Genomic DNA, 14,179 nt, shown 5'->3' with positions numbered 1-14,179 from the left:
CGGCGGGATGGAACGTTACCCGGAAGGGCATGCGCGGCGCGCGCCTGGCTTCCAGTTGCAAGGGAAGCCCGGGCCGGCGGCGGTGCAAGGCTGGTGCGTGGGGTGCAGGGCCCCGGGAGCGGAGCGGAGCTCGGGGCCGGGCTCATGGAGGAGCCGGAGCTGTATGGCATCGAAGATGAGTTCGATCAGCAGTTTGCAGACGAGCTGGAGGTGCTGGCAGAGATGGAAGGTGGGTGGCGCTGTGTGTGTCCAAAAGCTGGTTTGTTTGTAGTGTGTTGCAGTCATGCTTGCACGGGGGGGGAGAGAGATCTACACACACACACACACACACACCGGTCTCTGGCAGAGCCGGGGTTGCCCAGTGTATCAGGAACTCCAGCCTTGATCCATCAACCACTTGCCCCAGGAAGGGGTTTCTCACTTTGTGGCGGTTACCTAATGTCCTTGTACATAGTCTTGGTCTTGGATGTTGACTGTGCTCCCTGCAGGCTTTAAACTCGAGGAACAATGAATCTTATCTGCGGGTTTTACATGCTAATAATGTGCATGTGTGGTACATTTCTTCATACAGTCGCCAATACTGAGGTTCCATCTCCCTGGGGCAGGCAACCATGTTTAAAGTTGCTTGTAGCTGGACTGACCTGGAACGTGGCTTGACCAGCAAATGTAGACGGAACCCAGCTGGATTTTAAAAGAAACCTGTTCAAGCTCAGCTGGCTAAAGGGCCGGTTTATGCCTGCTGGCTGGCTGGTGTTGCCGTCTGCTTTGGCATCTCCTCTGCGAAAATCAGGCTTATTCGTGGCCGCTCCCCCCATGCAGATGGGGGTCACATCATATCGCTGTCATTTAAAAAAATATATCTTTTTCAGATGTCCCATCTCCGCCATCGGCCCCCAAAGTGTCCCAGCTCCGAAGCAGAAAGCAGACGTTTGAAGAAGCTCTAACAGCCGGGGATGTGGTTAAGGACTCTGCCGCTCTAAAGGAAAAGGACTTTCAACACCAGACAAATGCCGTGGAGAGCACTGGGGAGGCTAACCCTAAGAAGCGGCATCTAGAGTGTATTCTGCATGAATCCGAGGAGGAGGAGTGTTCGGAGAGCTTGCCCCCTCACCAGTCTCCTGCTGTGCTCAGTATGTTTTGGAAATGCTCTTTGGCTACATGTACGCCAAGGCCCCTTTGTGCCTCCCTTTGCCTCCACTTGGTGCTGTACCTTAAATGCTCTTCTTAGGTGCTGATCCCCTTTGCAGCTCAGGCTATTGGCATGACGCTAGATTGGCCAGTTTGTCATGTTTGTTCTAACCTAGAGGGTAAAGCGGATGCCTGCCACCCGCCTCCCAAGCCCATGTTCCTCTTTGAACCAACTGATGTTCATTTCTCAGGGTGTCCCAGAGGTGGGCACTGAGCAGGCCATTTCACTGAAAAGTTTACTGTATGGAATCTCTCTAATTCAGGAAACATTAGTGTGTGTCCTAGCAGGACGATCTTGGAAACTCGGGCTTCTGGCTTCCGTTCCTGTCAATCTTGTTGACTCTTTGGACAAGTCAGTTTGCCTTACTGTGCCTCAGTTGCCTGTCTGTTAAAAGAGGATACAAGGGGATATGAGTACTTGTGGCACCTTAGAGACTAACAAATTTATTAGAGCATAAGCTTTCGTGGACTACAGCCCACTTCTTCGGATGCATATAGAATGGAACATATAATGAGGAGATATGTTCCATTCTATATGCATCCGAAGAAGTGGGCTGTAGTCCACGAAAGCTTATGCTCTAATAAATTTGTTAGTCTCTAAGGTGCCACAAGTACTCCTGTTCTTCTTTTTGCGGATACAGACTAACACGGCTGTTACTCTGAAAGGGGATATGAAGCTCTGTTCACTAATGCTTATAAAGTGCATTGAGATCCCTGGATGAAAGGAGTTGTATTAGCTCTCTGTAAATACCCTGCTTTGATCGACATTCCCTCCCCCACTTCCCTTTGTGTCGAACAGCTCCTAAGCCAAAGCGACGAAGACTTGAAGCCGTTAAGAAGCTGAATTTTGGTGTGGAGGACAAATTGGCCTCTCCTGATTTCCCCCAGGATGACATTACCCCGCCTCCTTCCCCCGGGGACTGCTCCAAACCGCAGCATGCCAGGTGAACAGGGTTTGAATCCCTTTCTCATTATTTGGTCACTGTTGTGAGGAAGGCCCTTGACAGTCAGTAATTTTAAATCTTGGTGCTAAACTTATGCAGTAAACTAAAGGTCTTTGGAAGCTTGGGGTCAGATGTCCATTTAGGTTACAAGGGAAAACTATGTGGGTGGCTTTATCCTAGTCCCTTTTTGTGTCCACTTCACAGAACTAACAGCACAGGCTGTTTCTGCTCAGGAGAGACCCCTCACTATCTAAACCTTTATACCATACTCATTGCAGTGGTATTTGAGTGTCTTTCTTGGGCATGTCAGGAGCACGAGGTCAGGTTCAGGGGCTTTGACAGGGAGGGAAGAGAAGGACTGGGGGGTCACGTTTGAGGGTCAGCAGAGTGGTGTATGGAGGGGACTGTAATATCAGGCCAGAAACTGCAGGTGACTAGACTACAAAGTGCTGCAGACCAGCATGTAGGTTCGTTGGCAGAGCTGTGTGGAGGGCGCCCAGTACTAGACTAGCTGGGAATGCTGCCTGGCAGACTTTGTGTGGATGACAGAGCTTGGTTGGGGGAAGTTTGCACAGCATTTTCCTGCTTGTATTTGTTGCCATTTTCTGGTGACTTTGGCCCATGAAATCTGATTTTGGGTGTATTCGATTCTAATGTTTCGGTTTTGAAGCAAGTTTTGGTACATTGAGTTTAGCCTGCTGGGAATGTGATTTCATGGCCACTTTCTCTTGTGTTCCTGTGTTAAAGGAGTCCAAAGTTCGTGAGCCCAGATAGCCTGGAAGTGAACGACATGGTTCCACTGCGCATGACGCCACCCCCTGAAAAGGACCCGAAACGGGTTCTCAAGCGCCCGCCCATCCTGGAGGACTATGTCAATGTGACTTCTGCTGATGGCACCAGAGTCTTCATGGTTCTGAAGGAAGATCACTCCAGAATTGGAGTGGAGGTAAGATCTGGCAACTGGAGACCGGGTTGGGTAGGTTTGTTTTGTGGCCTCCAATGTAGTGTTGGAAGCTGAGTACTCTAGAGTCTCTTGCTAAGGGTGAAATATGAACCTGTGCTTTGTAAATACTAATGCAGTCTCTGATCTTTACAGCTCCCCGACTCTCTGGGCTGGAACGCACAAAGACCACTTCATTTACTAGGGGTTCCTTTTTCCTACCTAAAGGAGCAAGTGTCTGAAGAGGTATGGTACCCAAGTCCTATTTCTAGCTCTTCCTCTCAGCTAGCAATTGACATTTCTAGGGTCAGGCATCAATGACCTGAATTCTCAAGTGTTTGTTAATTCTGGGTGCCTCGATCTTCAGTTTCGATACAGCTTAAGCGCCTGCAGTTCCGACTGTAGTTTGTAGAACCTGTGAAAGAATTAGGCTATCGGTGTGACAAGCTGGGTACCCAGAATTAGCAGACACACCTGAAAATCAAGGTTCCCGACGTTCTGAAGTATCGCCAGCAGTTGCATTTTTCTGATCTGCTGCTTGCTTCCCATTTGAGGGTAGAAGTTAGAGATGGAAAAAGCCTGGGATAACATTTCCGAAAGAATGTAAGTGACTTAGAGCCAAAGTCCTTTTGGCTTTCAATGAAAATTAGTCTCCTAAATTCCTAAGTCACTTTTCAAAATGGGATTTAGTTGCTTAAATGCTTTTGAAAATGTCACCCCTAGTAAATTTATTCCCTGTATTATGTTCTTAAGTGCTTTGCCCACTTAACATGAATCAAATAATGTGTGAGATGGCTTCCCCCACTTCCCTTTGAGTCTGTTCTGTTGGACTAACCCTTCTCCCTCCTTTCCCACATGAAACGTTTGGTTTCCAGGCATGGCTCCGTATAGCTTACCATCAACAAAGCAGATCCTTAAGGGGCGTGGTCTCCATGCAGAACGAGCGCCATGCAAATCGATCTCTAGCTAGGTCTTTAAGACAGTCTGGCTGGATGTCCAGTCTCTGTCCATCACTGGTCACCCAAGGTTTCATTGGTCACTTTCACCTCAGTGGCAGAAAAGCTCTTGGCCGTTTCAGCTACCAAGACAATTGACCAGATTGTCGCAGGTGTTCCCGCTTCAGTGTAAACACCCTCAGAATGTGACCGCACCAGCCCCAGAGGGACCATATAGATTATATCCAATATCAAATTTACATGATTTGTTTTTCTTACTTGTGTGGATAGAACACTGAGATCAAGATGAGCTAGGAGAGGGTAGCACTCTTTACATTAAATGGTAGTTCGGAAAACCTGGTTCTTCAGAATTGGCCAGACGGCCTTCTTGAGGAACATACGGTGTTTGAGAGCCCCGCCTCATTCATACTTGTACCAAAGGACCCATCAGGTGCACACAAATTGTTTTATTGCAAGTACAGACAGAGACATTTTGAAAATGTAGCCTTAAATATCATGTCCCTGAACAGCCAGGTCTGGGGAATGCCCACCAGGGGAAGTGACGTGTTTAATTCTTGGAATAAAAAAAAATAGTCATCTCAACATAACCTTGCCACCCTGCTAGGCAAAGAGCATTAGTTATGAAATCCTTGCTATGTTGCCAGACGTGTATTAGAGCAATTCTGACCCCCATCGCACCCCTGTTTGTTTTTAAGCGTCGGAGGCGAGTTTTGGAGGCATCGCAGCGGCTGACCGAAATATTAAACAGGTGGGTCATTTGGGCAATTCTCCTTCTGTCCTTGTAGCATCTACTGCCAGGGTTCTCACACGCCACTCTCTGGTGCCGCTTCCATCGCCGCAGTGAGGCTTCTGTTGGGATTCAGCCACTGATGCTGCCTGCTCATTGGAGCCTGCTCCAGGGTGTTCCTTTAAGTCGAAGAATGGCCTTGTGGTCCAGGGCATGAACTGGAAGTCAGGAGATCTGGGTACAATTCCCAGCTCTGCCACAGATTTCCTTGGGCAAGTCACTTAATCATGCCATGCCTCTGTTCCCCATCTGTAACACAATAATCCTTTTCCACCGGTGGTTTGCCTCTCATGTCTATGGAGACTGTGACCCCTTTGAGGCAGGGACGGTCTCTTACTACGTATATGTACTGCAGCTAGCGCAGTGGGACCCTGATCTCAGATGAGGCCTCCAGGTGTTACTGTGATAATGTTTCCAATGGGGTCCAGCAGGCATGTATTCTTGGCCCGATGCTATTCAAGATTTTTATCAATGACCTGGAAGGAAACACAAAATCATCACCAATAACTGCAGATGACACAAAAATTGGGGGCATGGTAAATAATGAAATGGGCGGGTCACTGATACAGAGCGATCCGGATCGCTTGGTAAGCTGGGCGCATGCACACAATATGCATTTTAGTATGGCTGTATGTAAATGAATCCACCTAGGAACAAAGAACGTCGGCCATATCTACAGGATGGGGGACTGTCTCCCGGGCAGCAGTGACTCTGAAAATAATTTGGGGATGGGGCTGGATAATCAGCTGAACATGAGCTCCCAGTGCGATGCTCCGACCAAAAGAACTAATGTGATCCTGGGATGCATCAACAGGGGAATCTCCAGTAAGATTAGAGCAGTTATTTTACCTCTGTATTTGGCACTGGTGTGACCGCTGCTGGAATCCCATGCTACAAAAGTGCCATGCAAATGCTTGTTCTCACTTTCTGGTGACACTGTAAATAAGAAGAGGGCAACATTATCTCCTATAAATGGAAACAAACTTGTTTGTCTTAGCGATTGGCTGAACAAGAAGAAGGACTGAGTGGACTTGTAGGCTCTGAAGTTTTACATTGTTTTGTTTTTGAATGCACTTACGTAACAAAAAAAAATCTACATTTGTAAGTTGCACTTTCACGACAAAGCGATTGCACTACAGTACTTGTATGAGGTGAATTGAAAAATACTATTTCCTCTGTTTCTCATTTTTACAGTGCAAATATTTATAATCAAAAATAATACACACTTTGATTTCAATTACAACACAGAATACAATATATATGAAAAAGTAGAAAGACATCCAAAATATTTAATACATTTCAATTGGTATTCTATTGTTTAACAGTGCGATTAAAACGGCGATTAATCGCGATTAATTTTTTTAATCGTGATTAATTTTTTTGAGTTAATTGTGTGAGTGAACTGCGATTAATGGACAGCCCTAAAAACTACCCAAGCCCCATTACCTCTGTTTATCCAGTGCAGTCTGTGATCTTTTGAAAAACCTCAACACTGGCTAGGCAGCAGTTGCTCAATGGTCTCGTATGGACCTTCCATGACCTGGGGCAGTTAGCTCTCCCTTCACCGCATTTCTCTAACTGCTCAGGTGCCTGGAGTAAGTTAGCTGGATTTAGGATCTCTTCTGTCCTTTGAGTGTTGGATGTTTTGAACCTAGGCTAGTGTTTATAGTTCTATGATGACTATTGCCTGATCTTTCCATGGACTCTAGTACAGGCTCTCATGGGATGGGCACTTTGTGCTCTGAGGTTTTTAATCTCTGCCTTGTTTCCTGCAGTCACCTCCATGGAGAGGCTGGAAATGAGACCTCAGAGCCTAACGAGGAAACAGACGGTGGTGACGATGAGGACGAATCTGCCCTGCATTGCCTGTGGGTCGACAGATTTACTCCTAGACACTACACAGAGCTGCTCAGTGATGATGTAAGATCCCTATATAAAGTACACCGTTGGGGTTTTTTGATGATAGTTCTTTAATCCTGGGGGTTTCTGGTGCCAAATTATTGTTGTTTGTGTTATAGCAGCTCCTGGAAACCCCATCTGAGATCAGGGTCCCATTGTGCTAGACGGTGTTCATAGACCTAGTGAGACACGGTCCTTGCCCCAAAGAACCTAGCATTTAAGTGGCCAAGCGAGGCAAAGGGTGGGAGGGAAAACAGGCACAGAGGTGGGAAGGGACAGGCCTAGGGTCACCCAGCAGGCCAGTGACAGAGTTGTGCATACAACACAGGTCTCCTGATTCCTGATCCAGTGCTGGGCCCGCTAGATGGTGCTTGCACCTCCAAACCCAGGTGACATCTTCCATTCAAGAAGATTAAAATGTCATATGCCTGAGTTAGTTAATTATATCCATGTATTGGGGGACACACACAGAGTGCGTGTGTATTCTGAGGTCGAGGTTGGGCTGGGGAGAAATCCCTATGGCCTCCTGAAGGCTCGAGTCTGATCTGCTCAACTGTGGTGGTTTTATGTGTGCACGCCGAAAAGAACCTCCAACCGAGATCTGTGCGGTCCATAAACAGTAGCTTTTTAAGCTCCAGAGGGGGGATGCTTTCAGCTCTGTACGGGGGGAGTCTCTCTTGCATATGTCTGCTCAGGCAGATCCTTCAAGCGCCTTTGATTATTTATCCTGCCCCCTTTCCTCCTCTGTCGTCCAGTACACAAATCGCTGTCTTCTGAAATGGCTGAAGCTGTGGGACGCGGTGGTTTTCGGGAAGGAAAAAACGGTGAAGAAAGCGAAGCCGAGCGCTGACGCCCGCCCTCCATTCAGACAGACCAAGGAGCAGCAGAACAGATGGAGAAGTAAGGCACAATTCACAGAAGAGATTCTGGAGGCTGAACTGGATCAACACAAGAGACCCAAATACAAGGTGCGGATTAGCAGCTTGGCCCCTCCTCTTCCAGCACAACCCTGAGAAATTGGGATTTACTTTTTAGAATTGAAGTGAATTCTTGGGGTTTTCCTGTCAACTGCTGCTTGCTCTTGCATTTTGCAAGTTTAAAAAGTGGGATCGCGGCTGGGGTGAAAGGAGATTGTTCCAAGCACAGGCTTGCTAGCTTCAACTCGGCGCATACTTGTGCTTGGCCTGTAGTACATTCTTGTCTTCTGAAAATCACCTCCACTAGAGGGTGACATTACATACACTTAAGCAGGCACGATTCCTTCCAGCAGAGGGCAGTGCTACACAAATACATCATAGGAGGATGAAATCATACACTCCAGTTTATGATTTTATCAGCTTAGCTCTGTCCCGTCAATGGATTTTAAAGGGAAAATAAGAATAGATACTCAACAGTGGAATAGCACTGCATGCATCTCCTCTGTTGGATTAAGTTAAGGGATATAAATTAAGGTTATGGCAAAGATTGTTTTAAGTAAATACATTGCTGGGATCTTAACCACTTATGCAGAATGTGTCACCCTGAAGGGATCCCAAAGCACTCTACAAACTTAAATATACCGTCATACATATTGCTGGCACAGCTGGCACTGATGCCTATAGTTCAGGTTGACTTATGTGTTCCAGTAATGGATTCTCCCATCGCTTTGAATAAGTGAACTGTTTTTGTTTGCTTTTATAACTTGGCCATGTAAAATGCATAAATATAGCAATCCGTGCAGCCGCTTCTAGGGTGGACCGAGGCTGATGTTTAATAGCAGTGCCACGGGATCATTTAAGACAGGATGTGAAGAAGAATTTCATTGAAATGGCAGGAATTAAATAGGCAAGGTTACAATGACCCGAACTGGGATTTGATCAGGCTACTGGGCTAGTGTTGCTGTATAAAGTGCCATAGGGTCTTAACGCCAAGAAGTTCCCAGCGCCTTGGGAGGTAGAAGATGGGGCAGCTTTAAAGACAGAGCAGTTTTTAGAGCTTTAACCCTTTGCAACATAGACCTTGTTTGATATCGAGCGACTGTCTCCTGCGGTGCTGGGCACACGGTGTGCATTGCTCCGTATTCCCACTCTCTGCTGCAGGTGGCGCTGCTGTGTGGCCCACCGGGTTTGGGGAAGACCACGCTGGCCCACGTGATTGCCAAGCATGCAGGATACAACGTCGTTGAAATGAACGCCAGGTGAGTCGGTTCTCTTGCCTGGCCTTCCGGTCTATCCTGGCAGGATATCTTCAAGGCAGAATAAACGCAAGAGGGATATAAACGGCTCCAAACGGCTTTTGTTTCAGTGATGACCGCAGCCCGGACATATTCAAAACGCGGATTGAAGCTGCTACTCAGATGAAGTCTGTGCTGGGGGCCAGTGAGAAGCCCAACTGCCTGGTCATTGATGAGATAGACGGTGCGCCAACTGTAAGCCCTGTGACTTGTGAGGGGGGGCCCAACCTTGGGTTTCGTAGCTGGGGAGATCCTACCGTTTCCTCATTACTTGTTCTTCTGTGTTGGGGGAGCAGGAAAGTGACCGAGACACTTAGAGCCAGATTTTGAAAGGTACCTAGGCACCCAGGGATATTTTCAAAAACACCTACTTGCCTGACACCCACTGAAATCAGTGGGAGTTCAGTGGCTAGAGGCTTTTGAAAATCCCACTAGACGCTTTAATACCTTTAAAAATCTGGCCCTTAGTGGTTTGCTGCAGGTGTGTTTAGTCACCATTGCTCCGCTTTGCAAGTCCAGACTGGTCAGTAACTTTCTGAGAGAGGAGAACTTAGCCTGGCTTCTCCTCTGGCTGGGCCCAAGGAGAGATGTCAAAGCCTGACTCCTAGTGGTGGCGACTCATGTCTGCAATGTGTGCCGCGCGTACTGGGGAAGAGGCCGAGAGGGTTCTAAGCAAGTCGGAAATGGGGGAGAGAGAGTTCAGATGTAGAATGGGGTGAAGCCTTTAACTCGGTTGTGTGCTTGTGGGTTTCCTTCCAAGAAAAGCATTTGGTACACTTGGGCGTCTTGGGGAGAGGATAGGTACAGGACTGTCGAGCGTAGAGATTGGATCGCGGCGCCCGCCCCCCAGTAATGGACAGATCTCGTACTAACACCAGTTCTGTGCTTGATCTTGGCAGAAGACCCGGAGGAAGAGAGATCCAGCTGATGAGTGCCCCTCCCAGCGGCACTGGAGTCGAGCATCCTGACCCTCCCCCCGGCTTTCCCCATAGCGGAGAATTAGCTCAGTCGTATTCACTCTTTCCCGCATCCCTCCAGAACTAACGTTCACGCTTTATTTCCCCCCACCCAATTCTTCAAGGCTTCTATTAACGTGTTGCTAAACATCATCAACCGTAAGGACACGGAGACCGAGCCGGCAGCTAACCCGGGCGGAGCAGGTGGCAGAAAAAGGAGACGGGAAGGCGGCATCTTATTAAGGCCAATCATCTGCATTTGCAATGACCAGTTAGTATCTTTCATTTGGGGCCTTTCACTCTGGGTGAGGAAATTGAAGATAGGATCAGGCGTAAAACCAGAACCAACCAGCAGAGGGTTGCTGGCTGGCTGCTCCGTGGTGCTGGGGCTAGAATAAAGAATGGTGGTGGTTAGTTTTACTTCTCAATGCTTTGCTTCCTTCTCTGCAGACCAGCCTGAGTACATGGTTTGTGTGGGGTGACTGTGAAGACCAGTGGTCCCCAAACTTTTGAGGGTCGCCCACCTCCCGTTGTCCACACACCCCTGCCAGGCTGGGAACGGGGCCATGGCTGGAAGGGGCTGGCGGGTGAATGGGGTAAGGGAGCCAAAGCTGGAGTTGCAGCTGTGGGTGGGCAGGAGCGGAGCTGCAGCTGGGCTGTGGTGGGGGCCGGCAACCGGGCCCATGACCAGGGGTGGCTCTGCTCCCAGCCTTGCCCCCAGCCTCAGCCCCAAGCCAAGAACGGAGCCGCACTGGGGCTGGGGATGGCACCAGGCATGAGCTGGGGGGCGCAGCTGGGGGCAGGACTGGAGCAGAGCTGGGGGCAGGGAGGGGCTGGGTGGCGTTCCCTCCCTGCCCCCATGGGGGCTGGCCCAGGCCCTGCCACGCACCCCAGGACGTTCCTCTATGTCCCCTTTGGGGGATGTGCCCCACACTTTGGGGACCTATGGTGAAGACACTGTGTGATTCATTGTGTGAAAGCAATTCCCCCCCTTCTCTCTCTCTCTAATCATTCAACTGTTTCTTTCTCCTCCAGCTAAATTACAATTTTAGCACTGGTCGGGAGAGATGCTGGCACATTTCTGGTCCCACCACGTTCTCTGAGCAGCATCTGCCCACCATAGCATTCCCAAGGCAACTTAGTGACTTATCAAACCTCCCCAGAGAAGGCACCTTTTAAGCACCTTTGAGCCTTTCTTAAATCACGAAGTCCTCTGTGTGCATTACAAACCCGCACCTACCCAGGACCCTTTTAACCCAGTACGTTTAAATGTATGCTAGGGTCTGCAATAGAGAGGTCCCTATGGACCAAACTTCCACTGAAGAAAGGAGTTAGGCTGGGTCTGTAGCTACAGGCTCATTATTTTGTTGGTTTCCCTCCTCCATACGGGTTATCCTTAAAGGCCTCTGTGTTCCCCTTTGGCAGGTATGTCCCCTCTCTGAGGCAGCTGAGACAGCAAGCGTTCCTCTTAAATTTTCCTCAGACTGCCCCCTCCCGGCTGGTGCAGAGACTGTACGAGGTAAGTATACACCCAAAGCGCCCTTCTGCCCGGGATTATTCCTCTGTGAGGCCTGTGTCACACGGGAGCTAACGCACTCACCCCCTTTTCTGTAGATTGCCGTCAAGCAGGGCATGAAGGCAGATACAGGGGCGCTCACGGTGCTGTGTGAGAAGACGGAGAATGACATCCGGTCGTGTATAAACACCTTGCAGGTACGGCAGAGCTGCCGCTTCCCACTGGCCTGTGGGTGGTCTAGACTCTGTGGCTCTTGACACAGGGCTGGATTCCAGCTGGCAGTCTAGAGGAAAAGCTCTGTATCCCATCACTGGGCCTTTGAAATGTCCATCCAGTTTGGTCCACTTCATTTCTTTAAGCTCTCCTGTTAAGCAGATTTCCCCCTTTCTGGGATCACAACTTAGCATCACCCTGTAGACAGAGTATGTGAAGTCAGATTCGGGTGCCATTAACTGCCATTTTTATCAGCACAAGCTTGGAAGGATGAATGGTCAAATGCCACTAAAATGCCTCTTCCTGCCTTGCCCCTAATTGCCTTCCTCTTCAGCAGGGACCCTCCCTCACGTTCTTCATGGCATTGCCTATAATCAGACTTCTTGGTTGTATTTCCAGTTCCTTCATGGCCGAGGCAAGAAAGAGCTCAGCATGAGGGTGGTGCAGACAATGAAGATTGGCTTGAAGGACCAGAACAAGGGGCTCTTCTCCATCTGGCAGGAGATCTTCCAGCTTCCAAAGATTCAGAGGTAAAGGGAGTGCTGGTTATGTCTCCACCATGGAGAGAGCAGGGTAGCATAGGAAACAGACTCTCGTTTGTTCAGTATGTGGGAGGAGGGGGTTTCAGGCACCACTAAGGCTACAGAAGCGAGTAGCTATGTGCATTTGTTTGCAATGGAGAAATCTGAAATCTCCATTACAATGCATAGGTCCTAATTCATATCCTGCGGCACAGAGGGCTTCATTTAAGCATCTCTTGGGTACCTCATATTCTTGTGTTCTCTTGTGCCATCTCCAGTGTTGGTTGTAACTTGGATGGAGGGCAATGCTAAAGCCATTCTGAACAGCCTGAGCGTGCTCGGCTAATCTCTTTATCTTTGGACCTCACCACCCTTTCTTCCTTTTATTATTCACCCACGCTCCCGCCTTTGTTCTTTGTCTCTCCGCAGACAGAGGATTGGCATGGACCCTTCCTTGCCAAATCAGATCCTGCTGGGAGGTGATGCTGACCTGTTAAACATGGCTGGGGGAAGAGCTGGTCTTAACGCATCCACCCAAAGGTTCCATCACATCCTGCACCTCGCCACCTCTTCTGGGGAGCAAGAGAAGCTCACTCAGGTACAGCAGTTTCGGCAGGAAAGCCAGGTGCTGTTGCCTCCACCTCCCCAGGGTATTTTCCACCCAGGTTATGAGGCAGAGATTTGGCTAACACCGGCTACCGCTGGCATCACACCAGGGAGGTCACGCAGCTTTAGTCTCTAGGACCACATCTGTTGCCAGCTGACCATTCTAAAATAAGACCAAGCCAGAGGCTGCGGAATGGAATGAAAGGGAAAAACCATGTTTCACTATGGTACGGCAGTGCCTGAAAATTACTTCCAGGTTCCCTTATGACAGGGGTTCTCAACCTTTTTCTTTCTGAGCTCCCCCCCACGCTATAAAAACTCCACGGCCCAGCTGTGCCCTAACAACTGGTTTTCTGCATATAAAAACCGGGGCTGGCGTTATGGGGTAGCAAGCAGGACAATTGCCTGGGGAAGCTACATTGCTCAGGCTTTGTCTCCAGCCCCGAGCTTCAGCCCTGGGCAGAGGGGCTTTGGCTTTCTGCCCCGGGCCCCAGGGAGTCTAGGCTTGGCCCTGCTTGGTGGGCCCCCTTAAACCTGCTCACGGTCCCCCAGGGTGCCCCGGACCCCTGGTTGAGAGCCACTGCCTTATGATACCTTGGTAGATGAAAGAATCATGGTGCCTTTTGCCGTTCATCTCAGCCATGGCGGGTAAAGAACCATTGGACACACCGTAACTCCATGCAATGTGTGGTGATACTGCAAGGCAGCTTGGAAGCGGTGGACTCAGCTGCTCCCACGTGGCGTTACGGTGCAGTGTGTCGTGACTGAACTCAACAGTGTCGCGTGACGTGACCCGGTATCTTATCCTGGTGGACAGAGGGAAGTAAATATGTCGCTATTCTACCCAGAGAAAGGGGGGGAATTTTGTGAACCAGACTCTCAGGTGGAAGTCGGTATAGTTCCGTTGACTTCTCAGTGATGTTCTGCTTACTCTGGGCGACAGGTCCTTTGTGAACTGAAAACTTTTCTTGGCAGAGATGCTACTTGATTAGTAGCAGCGTGCGTGGGAGTTTGTTCATCTCGGGAATGTTACTGACTGAACTCGGTGGCTGTCTGGAGACTTCCAACATAGGCGTTCTGATTGTGAAATGAAATCAAGTTTTTATGAGGGCATTTGTGTGGAAGTTTAGCCAGGGAATGGATTTCTTCTTCAATTAACTATCACAAATTATAAATGTTTACAGTTCCCTTTGATTAGCGGTGTGGGGGTGCCAATGCTTAAAAACCTGAAAGGCACCCTTTAAATTCTTTTTGGAGGTACAACAAGTACTTTCTGATGGAAACACTGATAACTTCATACTGTTCTAATTGGCTAAAGATCTATAGGCCTTTATTTTTGCAACTGGGTACCTGCACAAAGGTGCAATCGTTTAGATGCTAATTTTGCACACACCATTGTTGGAAGTCTCATATTTTCATGGGCAAATACGAAGCTTGTACA

At 48.8% G+C, this 14,179-nt stretch overlaps 1 protein-coding gene across 1 annotated transcript in view; it reads left to right on the top strand.

The window, feature by feature from the left end:
- Positions 1-51: 51 nt before the first annotated feature.
- Positions 52-14,179, top strand: part of CHTF18 (chromosome transmission fidelity factor 18) — a 46,846-nt gene continuing 32,718 nt past the window's right edge. Inside the window, exons 1-15 of the mRNA XM_054041601.1 lie at positions 52-229; positions 870-1,130; positions 1,988-2,132; positions 2,880-3,078; positions 3,229-3,318; positions 4,724-4,776; positions 6,591-6,735; positions 7,470-7,682; positions 8,793-8,890; positions 8,998-9,121; positions 10,008-10,153; positions 11,308-11,401; positions 11,497-11,595; positions 12,011-12,141; positions 12,562-12,730. Of these exons, the coding sequence (XP_053897576.1) occupies positions 145-229; positions 870-1,130; positions 1,988-2,132; positions 2,880-3,078; positions 3,229-3,318; positions 4,724-4,776; positions 6,591-6,735; positions 7,470-7,682; positions 8,793-8,890; positions 8,998-9,121; positions 10,008-10,153; positions 11,308-11,401; positions 11,497-11,595; positions 12,011-12,141; positions 12,562-12,730 (2,052 nt within the window). The 5' untranslated portion in view covers positions 52-144. The remainder of the gene's footprint in view (positions 230-869; positions 1,131-1,987; positions 2,133-2,879; positions 3,079-3,228; positions 3,319-4,723; positions 4,777-6,590; positions 6,736-7,469; positions 7,683-8,792; positions 8,891-8,997; positions 9,122-10,007; positions 10,154-11,307; positions 11,402-11,496; positions 11,596-12,010; positions 12,142-12,561; positions 12,731-14,179) is intronic.

The sequence above is a fragment of the Malaclemys terrapin genome, chromosome 10 (assembly GCF_027887155.1).
Source record: "Malaclemys terrapin pileata isolate rMalTer1 chromosome 10, rMalTer1.hap1, whole genome shotgun sequence".
Lineage (NCBI taxonomy): Eukaryota > Metazoa > Chordata > Testudines > Emydidae > Malaclemys > Malaclemys terrapin.
The sequence above is the reverse complement of the archived record's forward strand: the minus strand, read 5'-3'. Positions and strand labels throughout refer to the sequence as shown.